We start from the raw sequence: 20,440 nt of genomic DNA on the forward strand, positions 1-20,440 counted from the left end.
GGAAGGGCCCAGAGATGACAGGACAGAAGGTTTGAGATGTGGAGGAACAGGTAGAGGGAGAGACCACCAGGAAGGGGAGGGGGAAGTAAAGTTAGAGGAGAAAAAAACTGAAGGAAAGCTTGTTGTTTATTAATGGGACAAACAGAATAGTGGCTAGCAGTGGGTTAAAAAAATTAAAGTTAATGAAACCCTCATATATCTCATTGCCCCTGAGAAGATGGTGGTGAGTTGTCTTCTTAGCCTACTGCAGTCTTTCTGGTGGATAAGGAGACCCAGGATTTAGACCCAGCCACAATGGACAGTGAGATATTTCCAATTCCAGATAGTGTGTGCGTTGGAAGGAAATCTACATTTGATGGTGTTCCTGTGAACCTGTGCCCTTGTGCTTCCTGGTGGTAAAGGACATGGGCTTGGGCAGTGTTGTTAGCACACCATGAGCAAGTAACCACTACATTTTTTATAGATGACATAATAGGTCTGTTCCTGAGACCCTGATATCTTCTTGTCAGAAACCTCCATTTTCTGCAGCTACCCTACATCTTGTTGTTTCACATACATCTTCTACAATTCTTTCATTTCATCTAATATACACCCTAATATGACCAATAATTACACAACAAATGAGATACTGTAGATATTACAAGTATTAATGACTGCCACAAATCATTTTATTATTCTTATTACTTTCTTACAATCTTTAAAAATGCTTTAAAAATATGAGAGAATTTCCATGTATCAAATGTTGTAGGTCAGATCACCTGTTTGCTGGGGAGCCCCTGTATGTGGCTTTCAACCAAGTGTGCTGCTTTGTCGTGGATGGTGTTGAGTATATTGAATGCTGTTGGAACTGCACTCATCTGTGGAGAAAAGAACAGACTGATGACCTCTCAAGGGAAAGGTTTTAATCACTTGCTGAGACCTTTCCTTATGTGACTGGCCCAATTACATTTCTAGTCCGTAGCGAATTACAGATTATTTGATTGATGATGCCACTGAATTGCAAGGTACGGGGGTTTAGGTTAGACTCAATTGTCAGATGTGGTCACTACCTGCTATTTTCCTGGTGCAGAAATTATTTGCCACTTATCAGGCCATGCATGAATTTTGTCCTCGCCTTGCTTCATCCAGGTGTGGCAACGTCATTTTCAGAGGAGTTGCAAGTGGAATTCAACCATGCTGGAGGAACTCAATGGGTCTCACAGTGCCCATAGAAGGTAAAGATATTTAACCTACGTTTCGGGCCTGCCCTTTCTTCAAAGTATGAGCAAATAGCAGGCAGGCACCTGAATAAAAAGGGCTGGGGGGAAGGGGGAAGAAAGGGCAGGGGGAGGAGCACAGGCCAACAGGCAAAAGGACATGAGAGGACAGGAGAGAAAAGGTAAGAATTGATCCAGGAAGGTGGGGAGGGGTGGGGGGCGGCTCTGTGAAAGCTCTCCCTAGCTTTTTTATTCAGGTGCCTGCCTGTCTGCTATTTGGCCATTCCTCGCAGAAGGGCTCAGCCCTAAAACATACATGCATATGCAACACAACCAAATGGTGTATCTCTGGATTATAGTGCATTCACACAGACTCACAGAACACCCTACACAGAGATGATATATTTACATAGCAATCCAAAATTTTAAAAAAATATAAATAATGTATGTGTTTCTAGAATTGTTTAACTCACAGCCTACGGGAAGAAGCTGTTTCCCAGCCTAGCAGTCCTGGGTTTTATGATCCTGTACTTCTTCCTTGGTGTCTTAAAGATAATGTAGGCTGGATGGTAAGTGTCCTCGATGATTCTCTGACCCTTTTTTCAGCACCACTCCCTGTAGATATCGTCGATAGAGAGACGGGAAATCCCAGTGATCCTTGCAGCAGTTTTAATCACTCTTTGTACTGACCTCTGATCTGATGCTTTGTAGCCACCATACCACAGTATGATGCACCCAGCCAGGACAAGCTCTACTGTGCTTCTGTAGAAAGTTTTTCGGATGGTGACCAATAGCCATGCCCTCCTCAACCTCCTTAGGAAACTTAAGCACTGTTGTGCCTTCCTGACTAATGAAGAGGTGTTGTGGGTCTAGGATAGGCCATCCTTTAAATAGATGTCAAGGAAATTTGTGCTCCCCGCCAGCCCAGCTCGTCCATGCATTGGATCAGACTTAATGTCAATATTTTGGTACAGAGTAGCACATAGTAAGCTTTACCCCTGCTTGTGACTGTAAAATTCTCTTGGCAGCTGCTGTAATAAGACCATAAGATGTAGGAGCAGGGGTGGGGAACGACAGGAGTTGCTGTAGGATCGATACTTAGAGTCCTGACTCCCTTGGGAAATTAGCTAAAAATGTTTTTAGTAAGTACTGTTTTAAGTTCAGAATATTATTTTAAAGTCTATCTAAACTTCCTCACTCAACATCTGTGATGCTCAAAAAAAAAGTCGCAACATCGACATTGGGAACTCGAGGGGAAGAGAAGAAGAAAAAAGAACTTGGTCCTGCCTCGAAGACGAAGCAGGGCACTGGACTTCATTCTGCCTCCTGCCCCGCTGAGCTGCTGGAGATGACTCCTGTCGGTGCCTCCCCGCCACTAGTGGCATCGGTGGAGAACCCGTGAGTGTGTCAAAACCCAAAGTATGACTGGGAGTGCAGCAGTCCCTTGGAGAAAAGTCGGGGACTTCAACTTTTGCACAGGAGCAGGAAGAGTCGGGCTCAAGAGGAAGATCTTTAGCTGAAGAGGAGGAAGAAGGGATACAAGAAGAGGAGGTAGAGGAAATTAAATTTTTATCTTACGTTAAAAAAGAGGACTTATCCATAATGTTAATGGAACAATTTAAAGTAATGAAAGGGGAAATGAAGGAAGGATTAACGGAGGTTAAATCTGAGATTAAAGATGAAAGAAGAAACTGATAAATTTTGGATGTAGTAAATAAAATGAAATTAGAGAAAATGGAAGAAACAATTACTAAAGTGCAGTTGCATGTTGAAGACAGGGGTGACTAATGCGGAAGATACAATTTGAATTCGATAAATGATAAATTTATTATATATGGGATGCTTCAAAGGCATATTCATGAGGACAAATCATAAGCTTTACATCCCTAAAATTAAAAAGGATTATATGAAAGAAGTAGACCAATTAGAAAAATAAATCATAGTCTTAGAAAAAGATCTTCAAAAGTCGGTTTCTGAAGACAAACGCAGGCAACTGATTAATAAAAAGCTTCATTATAATACATTGCAGACTTATAGGACTGAGAAAGTTATTATTAGGATGAGGCAAAGATACTATGAATTGGCTGAGAGATCACATGAAGTTTTGGCTTGGCAATTAAAAGCGGAGCAAGCTCCAACAATAATTAATACAGTAAAAAATGGATACTAATGTAATTATATATAAACCTCAAGAAATAAAAGAATCTTTTAGGAATTTTAATATGAAATTATATACTTTTGAATCTTTAGGCATTTAAACTAAAATAAATTATTATCTACTACAATTCATGTTGCCTAGATTAAGTTTAGAAGAACTAACTGAACTTGATGCATTGTTTACTGAATTCTTTACATAGTAATGAATCTCCAGGAGAAGATGGTTTCCCAACTGAATTTTATAAAGAATTTAAGAATTTATTAATTCCTATATTTATGCAAGTATTGGATCAAGCTTCACAAACTTCTACTCTTCCAGAATCATTTTCGATGGCAATAATTTCTGTGATTCCTAAAATGGACAGGGATCCTTTGACGACTTCATCATATAGACCAATTTCATTATTAAATGTAGATTATAAAAGAATAGCAAAGTTTTTGTTACCTAAATTAATTAATATGGATCAGACAGGGTTTGTTTAAAAAAAAAGACAATCTTCAGAAAATGTAACCAGATTGCTTAGCATAATTCATTTAGCACAAAAAAGAGGTGACTTGAGTGTCGCAGTGGCTTTAGATGCAGAAAAGGCATTTGATAGATTAGAATGCGATTTTTTGTTTATAGTATGAGAAAAATTTGGATTTGGATTAAATATTTTAAATTGGGTTAAAGCATTATATAATAGACCTAAAGCTAAAGTAGTAACAAATGGACAGGTATCTATGCCATCTAATTTTTTAAAAAAGATCAAGTAGACAAGGACATCCCTTGTCACCAGCTTTATTTGTTTTAACTATAGGACAGCTTGCCCAGATGATTCAATCAGATTTAAAAATTAAAGGCTTTAGAGTAGGTCAAGAGGAACATAAAATCAGTTTATTTACAGATGATGATATTTGAAAGAACCTGAGTCATATTTATATAGATTGTATGCCCAAATGGAAAAATATGGGAAAGTTTTGGGTTATAAAATAAATTAAGATAAAAGTGAAATTATGCCTTTGACAGTAGGTGACTATATCCAGTGTCAGAGAGATACAAAGTTTAAATGGCCAAAGGAATGGATTAAATATCTCAGAATATGTACGGAAAGTAATTTGAAGAATTTATATAAATTGAATATTTATCTTGACTTAAAAAGATTGAGGAAGATTTTTTTAAATGGATAAATTTACTTATAACTTTAGTTGGAAGAGTGAATTGTATTTCCACAGACACAATATTTTTTTCAGGCGTAACCAATATGAATACCTCAAAAAAATTTCAAGAATTAAATAAACAAATAAGAAAATTTCTTTGGAAAGGTAAAATGGCAAGAGTTTCTATGGAGAGGTTAATGTGGAAATATTGATTAGGAGGATACCAGCTGTCTAATTATAAGCATTATTATAAAGTGGCACAGATGAGATTCCTTTCTTCTTTATTTCAAAATGTGAAACTGGCATGAGTTAATCTAAAACTGAACAAAATATGTAAATATGACTCAGGTTCTTTCAAATATCATCATCTGCAAATAAACTGATAACTGATTTTGTGTTCCTCTTGACCTACCCTAAAGCCCATAATTTGGGCAAGCTATCCTATAGCTAAAACAAATAAAGCTGGTGACAAGGGACATCCTTGTCTACTTGATCTATTTAAATTAAATGGCATAGATACCTGTCCATTTATTACTACTTTGGCTTTAGGACTATTATATAATGCTTTCACCCAATTTAAAAAGTTTAATCCAAATCCAGATTTTTCTAATACCTTAATATAGAATGGAATCAAAATTGCTGGTTGCTGATAAAGACACATCACTATTGAAGCATTTGCTCAATGTTTGGAATAAAATGAATCAAGATAATGGTGGAGGGTCTTTATTACCTAAAATGTCATTGATTAATCCTGTTTTGGCTTTTCGAGGGATAATCAGTTCTTAAATACATGGTATTGTAAAGGAATTGTTAATGTGGAAGACTGCTTTGAGAGAGGACAATTAATGTCGTTTGAACAATTGAGGAACAAATATGATATACCATGAACTACTCTTTTTTGTTATTTTCAACTAAGGGGATATTTGAGAGTTAAATTAGGGCCAGCAATGTTTTTGCCTAATTGTACTGAGGTAGAACTCCTCATTGGGAATGGGAATGTAAAAAAAAAATTATTTGATATATTTGTTATTGCAAGTAGGAACTCCTAAATTAGGATTGTATAGATCAAGGCAGAGATGAGAAACAGATTTTAATATTACATTAGATCAACAATTTTGGGAAATTTATGTAGTGATTCTATGACTAATACTAATAATGTAAGGTACAGATTAGTTCAATACCATTTTTTACATCAATTATAGCTTACACCACAGAAGATAAAAAGATTGAAGTCAGATTTATCAGATCATGCTTTAGATGTGGTGAGGATGTAGGATCTTTCATACATTCAACACGGTCTTGTACGGTGAAATTCAAAGTTGTATCCCTTTGGAAAAAATACATAATCTAAGAGATAAATCTAAAAAATCTGGAATTAATAGAGACGACTGTTAGCCTCAAATGCCATATACGGATGGTCCTCAGAATGGATTGACAGCTGGTGATAAGCAGCTTTCAGGTCGATGATCAAATAGACCTGATACTGTGCAATATCATTCACCATGTCTGAAATTTGAGGGAGGGGATATGCGTCCAGGAATGTGTACGATTAATAGTTTGGCTATAGTCAATTTCTAGCCTGGACTTGTTTTCCCCTTTTACCACTATCACTTGTGCTCACCATGGGCTGGTGCTCGGTTCGATGATACCTTCGTTGAGCAGACGTTGTGTCTCAGACTTTATGAAACCTCGGTCTGCTGTAATGTATCTCCTGCTCTTGGAAGCAATAGGTTTGCAGTCCGAGAACAGATTTGGGAAGAGAGGAGGGGGGGAGTCGATATTCATTGTGGAGAGGTTATATGTGGGCTTTGATTTTAGGGGCCCTCCATTCCAAACTATTACAGGGGGAGGGGACCAGAATACTCCAAGGTCATGCTTTTAAGGTGACGCTGGAAGTCCAGACCCAACAACACCGGAGCACATAATTCATCAAGTAATTCATCAAGGATAGAGGGGTTTTTCTGTTATATGCCATGTATACTTATTGATATTATATATTTTATATTAAGTGTTTATTAACTTTATGTATCATGGTTTTAAAATTTTTAAATAAAGTATTAAAAAAATATATATAGGCAAAATTTATAGAATTCCCCCCTTCAAATGACAGATGAACTATACAATGTTGTTGAATATGCATAAAATGCAAATGAGACCCAAGGAATATGCGGTAATTGGAAGGATACATCTTTAGGTTGTATGTCTGTACAGTCCGTGAGTCTATGAAACTTTCAGTAGAGCCTGTGTTGATTAGGCATTTAGTGGAATGTCCGTTAACCTTCACAGTCACTATGGATTTGCTGAGCTGGTGAGGTCTGTCCTGATCTAGGACGATTGAGCCTAGGACCCTGTAGACTCCATTCTCCTCTCTCGAGTGGCCCCCACCATCCTGGGTTGCCCTGTGTGGGTAAGATGGCGTCGACCTCGTGGCGCAGCAAGATGGCCGCCCTCCTTCCTCCTCTGTCAATGATGGCACCGGGTTTGAATTTGGGTCGGGGAAAGATGGCTGCTGAGCCTTTATGCGCCGCTTCCTCTCTGCCACCGCCACCGTCTATCGCCAAGTGGGTTTGGGTGAATTCTGGGGCAGACGGCTTGTGGCTGGAATCGGATCCAGGAGCGGTGCAGGCCACGGGCTTCCCCTCAAGTGGCAACTCTCGCCCAATGCCCTTTCTTGCCACAGCTGGAACACGCTGAGTCTTTAGCCGGGCAACGGGATCGAGGGTGCTGGCTCTTGCCGCAGAAAAAACACTCCCTAGTATGGGAAGCAGCAGCCGTTAGGGCTGTGGTAGCGGGAGCAGCCGGTCCTTGGGTGAGCGAGCTCGCTGGCTTTGAGATTATCCTTCTCAACCTTGGCCTGTTCCAACAATTTGGCCAGTTCAACATGGCTAGCCAGGTCCTTCTTACCTGACTTGAGCAGTCACTGCCTCATGTACCTCGAGTGGACCCCCACAACTAGAGTGTCCCAGATCTGCTCTTCTTCACAAACGCATCCTGTACCCACTTTGTACCTGCACTTCCTGGCGTCCACAGATCCAGCAGGTAGCCATTGATGGTCTCTCTGGGACATTAGCAACGTAGAGTGACTCGGTGCCTCACTAGGACCTCATTTTGTGACCAGGTACCAAGCCTTCAACACCTCAATGGCAGTATCATAAGTAGAGCAGTCCCTGATGACTGCATACTCTTTTGTTCCGACCCTCAAAACGAGTGCGGACCTCCTGAGTTCATCAGTGTGGATGTCGTCTCTGGTCGTGTTCAGGTGGGCCTGGAAGCAGTATATGAACTCCTCAGCCACGTCGGGGGGCAGAGGGTCTATCAGCACCCTACCAGGCTTGAGTAGCGCTTCCATCATTTAGGGAATAGGCTAATAAAATAGTAGCACGAATAAAAGCTCTCACAACTGGAGGGAGAAAATACACTTTTATTAGCTTATAACTATGGGTAGAGGTTCAACAGTAGTCTTCTGAAGGATTCTGAGTTGAGGCGAGCAACCACGGTTATATGTGAGCGGACGGGGATGGGTCCAGCCATCAGTACAACACACCACCAGTGAATCCCAGTTCACTGCAGTTTGCATCCTCCTTAGTCACAGGGGAGTTACCAGAGGATAGAGAAAAACTGTTTAATAAAGGTAATAGGGAGAATCCTGGGCATTATAGACCAGCGAGTTTTATGTCAGTGGTGGGCATATTATTGGAGAGTTTTCTTATGGACAGAATTTATGAGCATTTATTTAAGATTACTTTATGGTCATGTAATCAAACCCAAAATGTGATATTACACGAAAATTCGTTATCAGTAGGAATTGCCCAGAGCTCTTTACAGTCAGAGAAAGAGAAGCAAATGACTGTCCATGGATTCACCTCCAGGGCTCCCGCAGCCTTCGCAGCCACACTGCCTTCAGTCCAAACCATGAGCAAACCAAGCTCTAGATGCAAACCTCTGACATGATCAGGAAGACTCCAGCATCCTCTCGCATCCCGGTTCTGATACCTGGTATCCCTTCAACCAGTCTCGAGCCAATCTCCAGCAGTCCACAGCCTGCGTGGGTTCCTCACCTCGAGTCTCCAGCAGCCCCGCCACTTGTGCATTCTTCAGCTTCAGAGCCCCTCACTGGCCGGCTGCCATGGTAATCATCCCATGGGTCGTCTCCTCTGCTTCTCCTTTTCAATCAGGGGCTGGTCCTCCTGTTTAACTGGTGTCCTGTGCCAATCCTTCATCTCCCCAATGTTTGCAACCCCTCGTAGCTGCTTCTGCCTAACATAGGGGCCACCATTTTGGGCCCAGACCCCGTGGTCACAGGATTTTAAAATAAACCACTGTAAGCTCCTTAACAGGCTGTGTAAAGCCTGTACAGAGCTTTTGGAATTCGGACTGGGTGGATGGGCCCCACAGGGGAACATGGCGTCTCCACTCCCTGCATGTCCGCATCAGTGACGGTGCTGCTGTTACAGCAGGGCCAGCAGCACCGCCATTATTTCCTCACCAAGTTAGAGAAATATAGTTTTCTCAAGGATAGTCAGCATGACTTTGTGAGAAGTAGATCATGCCTCATGAGCCTAACTGAGTTTTTTGAGGAGGTAACAAAATAAATTGATGAAGGTAAGGCGGTACATGTAGAATATATGGATTTTAGTAAGGCATTTGATGTGATAGACTCATTCAGAAAGTCACAAGACATGGGATCCATGGAAACTTGGCTGTGTGGATGCAGAATTGGCTTGCCTGTAGAAAGTAGAGGGTAGTAGTTGATGGAATGCATTCTGCCCGGAGGTCAGCGACTGGTGGATTTCCACAAGGATATGTTCTGGGGCCCCTGTTCTTCATACTTTTATAAATGAACTGGATGAAGAAATGGAAGGATGGTTCAGTAATTTTGCAGGTGTAGAACATTGTCATAGGTTACAACAGGATATAGACAGGATGCAGAATTGTGTGGAAAAGTGGCAGATGAAGTTCAGTCTGGATTAGTATGAAGTGATGTAATTTGAAAGGTCAAACTTGAAGGCACAGTACATGGTTAATGGCAGGATTCTTAACAGGGTGGATGACAGAGGGACCTTGGGGTCCAAATCCACAGATCTCTCAAGGTTCCTGTGCAGGTTGATAGGGTAGATAAAGTCGGGGGATTGAATGTCGAGAGGTAATGTTGTGCTCTATAAAACTCTGGTTAGACCACACTTGGAATATTGTGTTCAGTTCTAGCCTCCTCATTACAGGAAGGAGATGGAAGCTATGTAGAGGAGAAGACAAGATTGGAGAACGTGTCTTATGAGGCAAGCTTAAAAGGGCTTTTCTCTGGAGTGAAGAAGGATGAGAGGTGACTTAATAGAGGTGTAAAAGATTATAGATAGGGCGGACAGCCAGCACATTTTTCACAGGATGACAGCAGCAAATACTAGAGCACATCTGTACAAAGCAAAGGGAGGAAAATTTAGGGGCAATGTCAGGGGTTACAGCCCAGTACAGGCCCTTTGGCCCTTGATATTGTGCTAACCCATATGTTCTCTTAAAACCCTCCCTACCCTGTAACCCTCTATTTTTCTTTCATCCAAGTGCCTGTCTAAGAGTTTCCTAAATGCCCCTCAAGTTTCAGCCTCCACCACCATCCCTGGCAAGGCATTCCAGGCACCCACAGAGAAGAGCAAGTGCCTGGAATGTGGTGGTGGTAAAGGCTGGTAAAATAGGGACCTTCAAAAGATTCTTAGTCAAGGCACATGAATGAAAGAAAAATAGAGGGTTCTGAGGTAGGGAAAGTTTTGTTTTTTTTTGAGTAGACTTACACAACATCAAGGGCAGAGGGGCCTGTAATACTCTATGTACTCTATGAAATTCATCATGGAATTTTCATCCCGTTGCAGCTCTCCATGACTAACATTGCCTTTCAAAGCTTCAAACAGTATTTGTTTTACATCTGTCCTTGTCTGCTTATAAAACAAGGTTTTACTGCTTCTGCACTTTTAATCTGCACCTTAACTAGTTTCTAAATGATGGTTCGAACGTCTTGTCGCCACTTGGGAGCCTTTATCTCCCCTACTAAAGCCTTCATTCAGCAGCAGAGTGAAACTTGCGACATTCGTTATTAGCCAAAATTACAATTGTGTAACAATTTCCAGCTGTCTTTCTCAATGGAACAGTCATTATTGTAGTTAGAGAGGGCGAAAGAACGGAGCAAAGGCGTGGTGGGAAGTAGGTGACCGGTACACTGGCATTAGTCATTTTTCTCCATGACTGATCATAATACATCTAAAGATTCTGCAAATGTAACTTGCAATTTTGGTTCCCGTCTAATAGCAGGTTCAACTTACACTGCTGCTCTCTAAGGTTGGCTGATAATTAAAAGGCAATGTGAAAAGAAAGGGAAGACATCGATGATGCTTCCCAAATTAGAGGAGCCAGGTGTCCACTCTCTCAACAACCTATTCTTACTCCCAGTAAAGTTTCTGCATGATGCATCACTGACCTGAAGACAAGAGCATAGACCTTGTGAAATGACCTGTATTTTCCAATGGTAAGAGATCATAGCCATATAACCATTTACGGAGCGGAAACAGGCCATGTTGACCTTTCGAGTCCGCGCCGGTTCACTGATTTTGAGTGCTCAGTTGAAAACTGGCTGCAGAATACAAAGTCATGTTAGGTGGAGGAGGCGCTCGACCAGTTTCCAAATAAAAGTAGTCATTATTGAACATCTGACTGTGGCCATCAAGTGAACTTAAACACAATCATTTGGATCAAAAAAAAACAAGGGAAGTGAATTGAGTGCTGACCAAAGGTTCTCAACTTTTTTTTCTTCCCCCTCAATATCACCTTAAGTAATCCATTACTAACCACGCGTCCTAACATTAACAACACAGAAACAGAAAATAAGAGCAGGAGTTGGCCATTTGGCCCTTCGAACCTACTCCACCATTTAAAAAATTGACACATATAGCACGGTAACAGGCCATTTCGGTCCAAAAGTCTGTGCCACCCAATTAACCTACATGCCTGGTACATTTTGAATGATGGGAGTAAATTGGAGTCCCTGGGGAAAACCCACGCAGACACAAGGAGAACGTACAAACTCCTTACAGACAGCGTGGGATTTGAACCTCAGTCCCGATCCCTGGCACTGAATGTTAGGCCAAACAGTGCCACTGATAATATTCAATGTAATAATATCTGATCATCTATTTCAACTTCATATTTCCACGCCCTCCCCATGCCTTTTGCATCCAGAAATCTATCTTCTTATTCAGCATTTGGCTTCTTCAGCCCTCTACGGCAGTGACTTCCAGTTTCACCACTCAGAGTGAATAAATTTCTCCTCCAAGTTTAAAGATCATGGGAAAATGATAGGTCTGGTCCTCAGGTTGAGATTTTGAATTGGAGAAAGGCCAATTTTGATGGAATCAGAAAGGATCTGGCAAGTGTGGATTGGAACAGGTTGTTTTTTTGGCAAGAATCAGCTTGGTCAGTGGGAGACCTTCAAAGGCAAACTTTTGAGAGTACAGAAATTGTTTGTTCCTGTCAGAATTAAAGGCAAAGTTAGCAGGCAGAGGGAACCTTGTGTTTCAAGAGATTTGAAGCCATGGTAAAAAGGAGGTGCATAGTTGGCATAGACAGCAAGGAATAAATGAGGTCTGTGAGAGTATAAGAAATGCAGGAAAATGCTTAAGGGAATTAAGAGAACTAAAAGGAGACATAAGATTACTCTGACAGACAAGGTGAATGAAAATCCCAAGGGCTTCTACAGAGATGTATCAAGAGTAAAGTGGACAAAATTAGTCTTCTTGAAGATCAAAGTGGTCATTTATGTATGGAGCCAAAAGGATGGCAAAATCTTAAAATGGATTATTTGTATCTGTATTTACTTGGGAGACTAACATTTTCTACAGAAGAGATGCAAAATAGCAGTGAGGTTACGGACGTGAAACAGATTACACAGGAGCAGGAACTTCCTGTCTTGAGACAAACAAGGGTGGATAAATCCCCAGGTCCTGGCAATATATTCACTCGGATCTTGAGGGAAGTTAGTGTAGAAATTGCAGCGGCTCTAACAGGGATATTTAAACTTCCTTGTCCATGGGTGAGGTGTTGAAGGATTGGATGAAAGCTGATGCTGTTCTGTTGTTTAAGGAAGGCTCTGAGAATAGTCTGGGTAATGATCCGCTGGTGAGCTTGATGTCAGTAGTGGGTAAGTTGTTGGAAGCTATCCTAAGAGACTGATGTACAAGTACTTGGATAGATGGACTAATTAGGGATAGCCAACATGGCTTTGAGCATGGTAGGTCATGTATAACTAATCTTGTAGAGTTTTTTTAAGGAAGTTAATAGGAAAGTTGATGAAGGAAATGCCATGGATGTTGTCTACATGGATGCTAGTAATGCCTTTGACAAGGCCCCACATGGGAAGTTCACAGAATTCCTAAGGCCCGAAACACTAATTGCCTTTTACTTCCTATGGATGCTGGGTGAACTGCTGAGATTCTCCAATACTTTTTGTTTACTACAGAGGAGGATATTTCAGAGTTACTGTTACAATGGCTATCTTCAGGAAACGGTCCTGTGCTAATGTCGGAGGAGTCACTCTCCTGTCTGCTTCAAGGAACATCATCGTCTGGCTCCTTCCAGTCGGCAGGGAGCTGCTGTTCAAAGTTCAGTATGGATTCCATCTCTTCACAGGCTGAATGGGGAAGATCTTCACTGAGTGACACTGCTAAGAAAAGGCAAGAAACAGGACCAGCCTCTGTGCATGGTCTTCTCAGTCTCATTAACTCCATCAAGCAAATTGGCGAGATGGTCCTCCGCCGCTGCCCACAGAAATTCATCTCTGTCTTGTATTTGCTCCATGGCAGCGCTGAAGCAGAGATATTCTCCACCAATCTATTCTCAGTGAATCTTGGCTGTATTACAACCCCAACATTTTTGCCACATTGCAGCACACCCCCAACATACTTCTCACAAGAGTAGAGCTGATTTTCATAAACCATGAGAATCTGTTCAACTTCCAGTAATAGTGCTGCAGAAAGAGCATTTAACTGGAGAGAATGGACCATTACTCTTCACAATATACGTTGGATCAGCAACGTGAGATCCCATTGGAGCATGCACAGCCATTACATCCATTGACTTGCGAAGAGCAGCACGTTTTTTTTGCGCAGGAGCAAAAAAGCGCTAAAACGGTGTGAGATCGCAGGTGAGCGATCCATAAATGGAATCAAACACCCGAACAAACCCTCTGGAGAGAAGGAGGTGGGCGGAAAATATTCTGGGATGACCAGTAGGAGGCTCTTGGGTCCCAATGAGTGGAGGTCCCGAAGTAGCCCCCCGGAGGTGGAGGTATACAGGAAAAGGTCCGGGACAGCCGAAGGGAGGTTCCCAGGTCCCAATGAGGGGCTGGGTGGCAGGAGCTTGAGGAGGAAGGCCTCCAAAAAGACCACCTGTAGCGCTTCGACAGTATCAAAAGCCCAGCAGGCCTGCTGGGGTGTAGTGACCCAGATGAGGAGCAGCAAGGCCAATCTACCTCCTCTGGGGGTGGGATCAGGCGGCAGTGGCCTACCTTCACTGGAAGTGGGGCCCAAGGCTGGCTGCACTGACCTGGCTTTGCTGAAGTTGGGGTCTGAGATCGATAGCAGTGATGCCGATCTACCTCTGCTAAGAGTGGGATCAGGCAACAGAGATCTACTCTCGCTGAAGGTGGGGTCTAAATCTGACCTGGCTTCGTGGAAGTCGGGGTCTCAAAAAACAGACAGTGATACTATTATGCTCCCACATGAGGCGAGCTGCATGAGACGTTTGGACCTCAGTACATCGAGCGGCAGCAGAGGGGCGTACCCCACACAAGAGCAGGTAAGACCTGATTTTAACCTAACGAATCGCGTACTGAAGCCACCCACTTGTCGGGCGAGAATAACTGCCAGCTGCAGAAAAAGCCCAAGGAGGGATGTGGTCTGTGCACGATGGGCACTTACCCGATCAGAGTCCGAGGGTAAGGCCTGCCAGAGAGTAGAGGCCTCAACCAGCAACAAAATTGTAGATCTTCTGGACAAATTGGAGGAACTGGTGATGGCCATGGTGAGTAAATTTCCAAGACCATCAGAACAGGGGGAGGATCTTATGATTATAACATGGAACGACGATGAAGGGCCAGTAATGGAGGCCAAGACACCCAAATCCCCATACACTGTTCAGGCCAGTCAAGATGAGAGCTATATACTGGCGATTGCTGCAAAGTTTGCTGTACCAAGAGGTATTGGCCAGCCGCTAGAGGATAATATTGTGGGGTCAATAACTAATATGGTATCGGATGCTTTTCAGGAGATGGTACCAGAAGAATCCATTAGGAAGTACCCCTACCCTATTAACTGCCCTCTGTTGGAGGTGCCCAAGGTAAACCCTGCGATAAAGGACAATTTGAATGTTCCCACAAGGGAAAAAGACTGAAATTGCAAAAACTACAGGGGTCACTGGTAAAAGGTATCACTGCATTCACACAAAAACTCACACAATTTATCAGAGACCCAACAAGAAGCTTTAGGGCTGTTATCCCATGCAAACTATGAACTTAATGCCTTCAGGAAGAAGCTGATTAAGCCCGACCTAAATGAAAGATTCACTCATTTGTGCAGACCATCTAACCCTGTAACGAAATTTCTATTTAGTGATGACCTTAGCAAACAGGTGAAAGATTTGAATGAGCAGGAGAGGGCAGTGGCTGGCATGGTCAGAGATCCTAGAGAACCTGTTGTGTTTCCCCCCAATTCAGGTATGCAGGGGAATTTAAGTGGGTTATCTGAGGTGGTTTCCCGCTCCAAGCAGCAATAGCCAGTAGGTCTTTTTTAGGGCAATGCCCTTCGTGGAGACAGTGGCAGCAGAATTTTCCCGCTCAAAGTATTTTGTGGAGGTGGGCCCAGAATCCACCAGTCCACAGACTAGGCGGGCCGAGGAAGTGAGCACTACGCAAAACCAGTTGAGTACACTTAATAATTACAAGGCTTTAATGGTTAGCGGTCAATTAACGCTATTCTATGACAGATGGTGTAATATTACCACTGATGCTTCTATTCGGCAGACAGTGAAATATATATATATATATACATATGCAGTCCGCAACTGCGGAGGCTGTACATGGCGTTAAAAAAGGAAAAACATTATTGAACGTTGTAGTCATTAAAAACATGAGTTTGTATCAAACATCTTCACGTGACCCAAAAGAAATGGCGGCACTAGAGTGATACTGGATCTATCAGATCTTAACGAATATGTCTTGTACAGGCATTTTAAAATGGATAACATATATTCTGTGATGCCGCTGTATTGTAAGGGGTATTACACAGCCTCGATAGATTTGCAAAACGCATATTATTTGGTCGCAATCTGCCCACAGTACAGGAAATCCTTGAAATTTACCTAGAAGGGAGAGTTATGGCAGTATGTCTTTGCCCGATGGGCTGAACTCGGCGCCCAGGGCATTTACCAAGTTACTGAAGATGGCGTTTGCAAGGCTCAGGAAAGAGGGGCAAATGGTGATGGGTTACCTCGATGATACTTTTATTGTTGGCAGATCGCTTGAGGAAACAAAAAGCAGCCACCTTGAGATTATTAAGCCATGTGGGGTTTCTTATACACCCCGAGAAATCAGTGTTAGTACCTTCTTAGAGACTAAAATTCCTTGGCTTCATCATTGATACAGAAGCCATGAAAGTTACCCTGCCTGAGGATAAAGTGGCAGAAATTAGGATAGGCTGCAGAGGGCTCATAACAGAGTCTCGTCCCTCCACAAGAAGTGGCCAGGTTGATTGGAAAACTGGAAGTGACCTTCCCGGCAGTACAATATGGACCGCTGTTACATGTTCCTGGAAAGGGACAAAATCTCAGCTCTTAAAGCAGCCAGGGGTCATTTTGACAGGCCCATGAGATTAACCAGAGAGGCCAAATCCAATCTTGCATGGTGCATTGACAATGTCTCACTGGCTTACGCAAGGATCGATCTCAGAAAGGTGGACCTGGACATCAGGTCAGACGGTAGTGGCGAAGGTTGGGGAGCCACGAATCGTAAAGGTCTCTGCTGGAGGCTCAGAGCTCAGGGAGGCCTAAAAATCTGGTATCAATTATTTGGAAATACTATCAGAGTTTCTAACACATCAGCAGTAGCCTACTTCAATAAAATGGGAGGTCTTAAATCTGACTCCTATAACAAGCTAGCCATTCAGACTTGGCACTGGTGCATTCAAAGAAATATTTGGGTTACTGCCACCTTCCTGCCGGGTTGGATGAACACCCAGGTGGACCTGATGTCTAGGAAATTCAATGATGCATGGTGTGGACTCTAGGAAACTGCTAGCAGGCACTTTTGGCATGCCGGAGATAGATTTGTTCACATCCTGGTTGAAAAGTATGTGTCCTGGCTGTCAGATCCCAAAGTGGAGGCCATTGATGCCCTTACCATAGATTGGGCTAAATATAACTTTTATGCGTGACGGGGCCATGGGTCTGCTGGTAGTACCAAATTGGCCTTCCCAATGTCAGTTCCCTGTACTCCTAAGGCTTATGGTGGGGAGTCCGTTAGTATTCACAAAAAGCAAAGGTCTGCTAATCCAACTGGTTGAAAGGTATCTCATCCATTGTCTCACTTAAGTTTGTTAAGTTGCAGGATCGGAGAGCAAGGATCAACACAAACACTCTGCAGCCTAGAACTCTGGATATCCTGTAGGCATCTTGGAGAAAGTCTACACAAAATCAGTACACCTCCTATGTGGGGAAATGGAAAAAGTACTGTGCCCAAAACAGACTAAATGAACAGTCAGCCTCTATCGGAGGTGAAATGCATTTCCTAACCAATATGTTTTATGTGCAGGGGGCCAGCTGTAGCGTGGTAAATACAGCAAAGAGTGCACTGGTTGCTTTCTTGACACTCCAGGACTCTGAGCATAAGATGATGAACCACCCCATGATCAAAAGATTCATGAAGGAGTGTTCCACTTGTATCCTCCAGTTCCCAGATATAATGAAATTTGGGATGTAAAGATTGTTTTGGACTATTTAAGATTATTGTCGCCAACTTCCAGTTTGGACTTGTGTAGCATGTCCCATTAGTTGATCATGTTAGTGGCCTTGACATCGGCCCAGAGGGTACAAACTTTGTCTTGTATTCATATGGACTATATCTGTTGGGAGGAGGACTGTGTAAGCATTCAAGTTACAGACATTCTGAAACATAACAGGCAGGGGAGAATTGGGACAAAATTCCCATTGTATACATACAGAGAGGACGAATGGTTATATGTGTTGGATTGTTTAAAAAGATATGTTGTATGTACAAAACATATTAGACTAAATGAGAAAAACCTTTTTATATATTATAAAAAAATGCATCAGCGGTCTACATCCCAGACGTAGGCCAGATGACTGCAGGAGGTCATGAGAGTGGCTGGAGTGGATATTACTCAATTTGGGTCCCATTCAACTAGAGCAGCAGTGACCTCGGCAGCCAATAGGGCTGAGGTTCAAAGATGGGATATTCTCCACCAAGCGGGATGGAGCAATGAGAGAACCTTTTTAATAGGTTCTACAATAAGCCTTTAAATTCAGAGGGGCAGAGTTTCACAGCCTCCATCCTACACACGGCAGATTGACAAAGGCTGCAGACGGGGGACCCATTGAACTGATTATGCTCTGTCGGACCACCTGAAGAGGATAAGCCACTGGGCTACAAACTCTCATGTTGGTGAACCAAAGTACATTGAGAAGAATAATGGAATATTAAATGAGCACTTACCTATGTGAAGTTTGATGATTATTATTTGAGCAATGTAAATTAGTGAGTCAATGTGCCCACCTCTCCCTCCCTTTATTACGGATAAAGATGTTTGTATGTAAGAAATAATGTTCAGTCATAAGTTTGTGTTATGGTTGATTCGTCCAATTTAACTCATTTAGGTTCAATGGCTTCTCCCCTCCGGACTGTAAAGGAATGGCTGCAAATGCACGAATGGGATCTCACGTTGACTCACCAACTCCCATTGCTCAAATAATCATCAAACTTAGCACAGTAAGTGCTCATTTAATGTTCCATTAAACAACATACACATATCATTTGCACCTGGGAGATAGTCTGGCCGAGTGAATCGTATGCTTTTCATAGAATCTACCACCTGGGTTTTGTTTTGAAAACGAATCAGCTTGTATAATAGGTAGGAAATTCAACCAGTTTACCAATCAAAAGTGAAGACAAACATTTATTTCATTGCCAGTGACTATTATTGAGGTCTGTTCTTTTGAGTTGACGCTTAGATCCAATTGGCCAGTTTGCCATACATGAGCAAATGTAGGTTCTTGGGAGTCACTATCTTGGAAGATCTTTCCTGGAACCAACACACCAATAGCATCATGAAGAAAGCCTCTACTTCCTCAGGAGTTTGCGGAGGAGCTAGTGGAGTTGTTCAAGTGAACCGGTACGGACTTGAAGGGCCGACATGGCCTGTAAACGGTTATATGGTTATATGGTTATGGTTAAGACAATAAAGGTTCACTGAAATCTTCCATCACTTCCCATATCTCAGGAGACATCTGCTTGTGAAGGCAGATATTGATGAAGCTGCTTACCTCCACCTTCAATTACCAGCATAGCCTTGAATGAGGACAAGGGTACTTGAAGATCGAGATCTCAGGATTGTTTAAGAACTTGTGGCCTACAGGGCAGGAGTCCACTCTCCCCTCCTTTCAACAATGTCCTGTGCCATTTGGGGAAGAGTCTGTGCTTCTGACCAGTCATCACCACCCACAAAACTGGAATGAGATCCCAAGGGACTGACTTGCTCCAGTTTTCGGATCCTCTGCTATAAAGGGCAGCGTACCATTTGCTCAATGCGCATGCCTGTTTGCTTTCAGCAACTGCTGTACAAGGATACCCCATCTCTTCATTCATCAACATTTCATAATGAACACCATTTAAATATTTCACAGACTTTCTGCTTTCCTTACTGAGGAACATAATCACATTTATCCAGTTATGCTTTAATCACCACTGTTTTTGCCTATTTGTTCAATCCATCTAATCCTTTTTTGCATTCTCCTCAGAAATCTCAATCAGTTTCCTCATCCCAAATCCTTATTATGAAGAGCTGGGTTGGTGGGAGGGCGGTGTGTGTGTGTGTGTGTGTGTGTGTGTGTGTGTGTGTGTGTGTGTGTGTGTGTGTGTGTGTGTGTGTGTGTGTGTGTGTGTGTGTGTGTGTGTGTGGTGTGTGTGTGCGTGCGTGCGTGGGTAGGTCTTATCCCCTGCTGTGATGAAAATTCCATTTAATATCTACATTCTGCTTCCTTAAACATTGGTCTCTCAACCAATGTTTAATCCATGCCAATACACGAGCATCAACACAATTTTACACGTTAACCTTTTATGTATAATTTAATTGAAGGCTTTCTGAAAATTCATACAGCAGGTATTGATAGCTGAAAATAGATAAGGCCCCACAGGAATATGGACAGTCTAGGGAAGGAATTATCTATAGTGCAGATTCTACACTTTCAAATTAATCAAAGATAGTTTTTGTGGCTTCGTTGGGAGGAGATTCTGTCTTCCCAATTTGTTTGGACTGCAGCGATTTAAGTAGCTGAAGAGATTGTGAAGACATTAGTAATTTCTGTCACCTCAGGGACTCTGCTTCTCATCCTGACTGTAAGAGGCTCTTCAGGCAATTTCTGCCGATGGTGAATCTAGCAGGCAAAAGCAATTTCTTGTAATATGACTGTTTTATTACAAAGAAATTAAATTGAATCTTAAATCTTGATCTTGATCTTTCAAGAATCACTTGAATCAGGAATGGTTGCAGACGACTGGAAAATTGCAAATTTCACACCTCTCTTTAAGATGGAAGAGAAGCAAAAGACAGGAAATTATAGAAGTTAAACATGAAAGTCCACAGACACTGTGGTTGAAGTAAAAACACAATACTAGAGAAATG

At 42.3% G+C, this 20,440-nt stretch overlaps 1 protein-coding gene across 1 annotated transcript in view; it reads right to left on the reverse strand.

The window, feature by feature from the left end:
• Nucleotides 1-675: 675 nt before the first annotated feature.
• Nucleotides 676-20,440, reverse strand: part of atg5 (ATG5 autophagy related 5 homolog (S. cerevisiae)) — a 236,908-nt gene continuing 217,143 nt past the window's right edge. The window contains exon 8 of the mRNA XM_069887482.1: nucleotides 676-857. Coding sequence (XP_069743583.1) covers nucleotides 790-857 — 68 coding nt within the window. The 3' untranslated portion in view covers nucleotides 676-789. The remainder of the gene's footprint in view (nucleotides 858-20,440) is intronic.

Source organism: Narcine bancroftii, chromosome 6 (assembly GCF_036971445.1).
Source record: "Narcine bancroftii isolate sNarBan1 chromosome 6, sNarBan1.hap1, whole genome shotgun sequence".
Taxonomy (NCBI): domain Eukaryota; kingdom Metazoa; phylum Chordata; class Chondrichthyes; order Torpediniformes; family Narcinidae; genus Narcine; species Narcine bancroftii.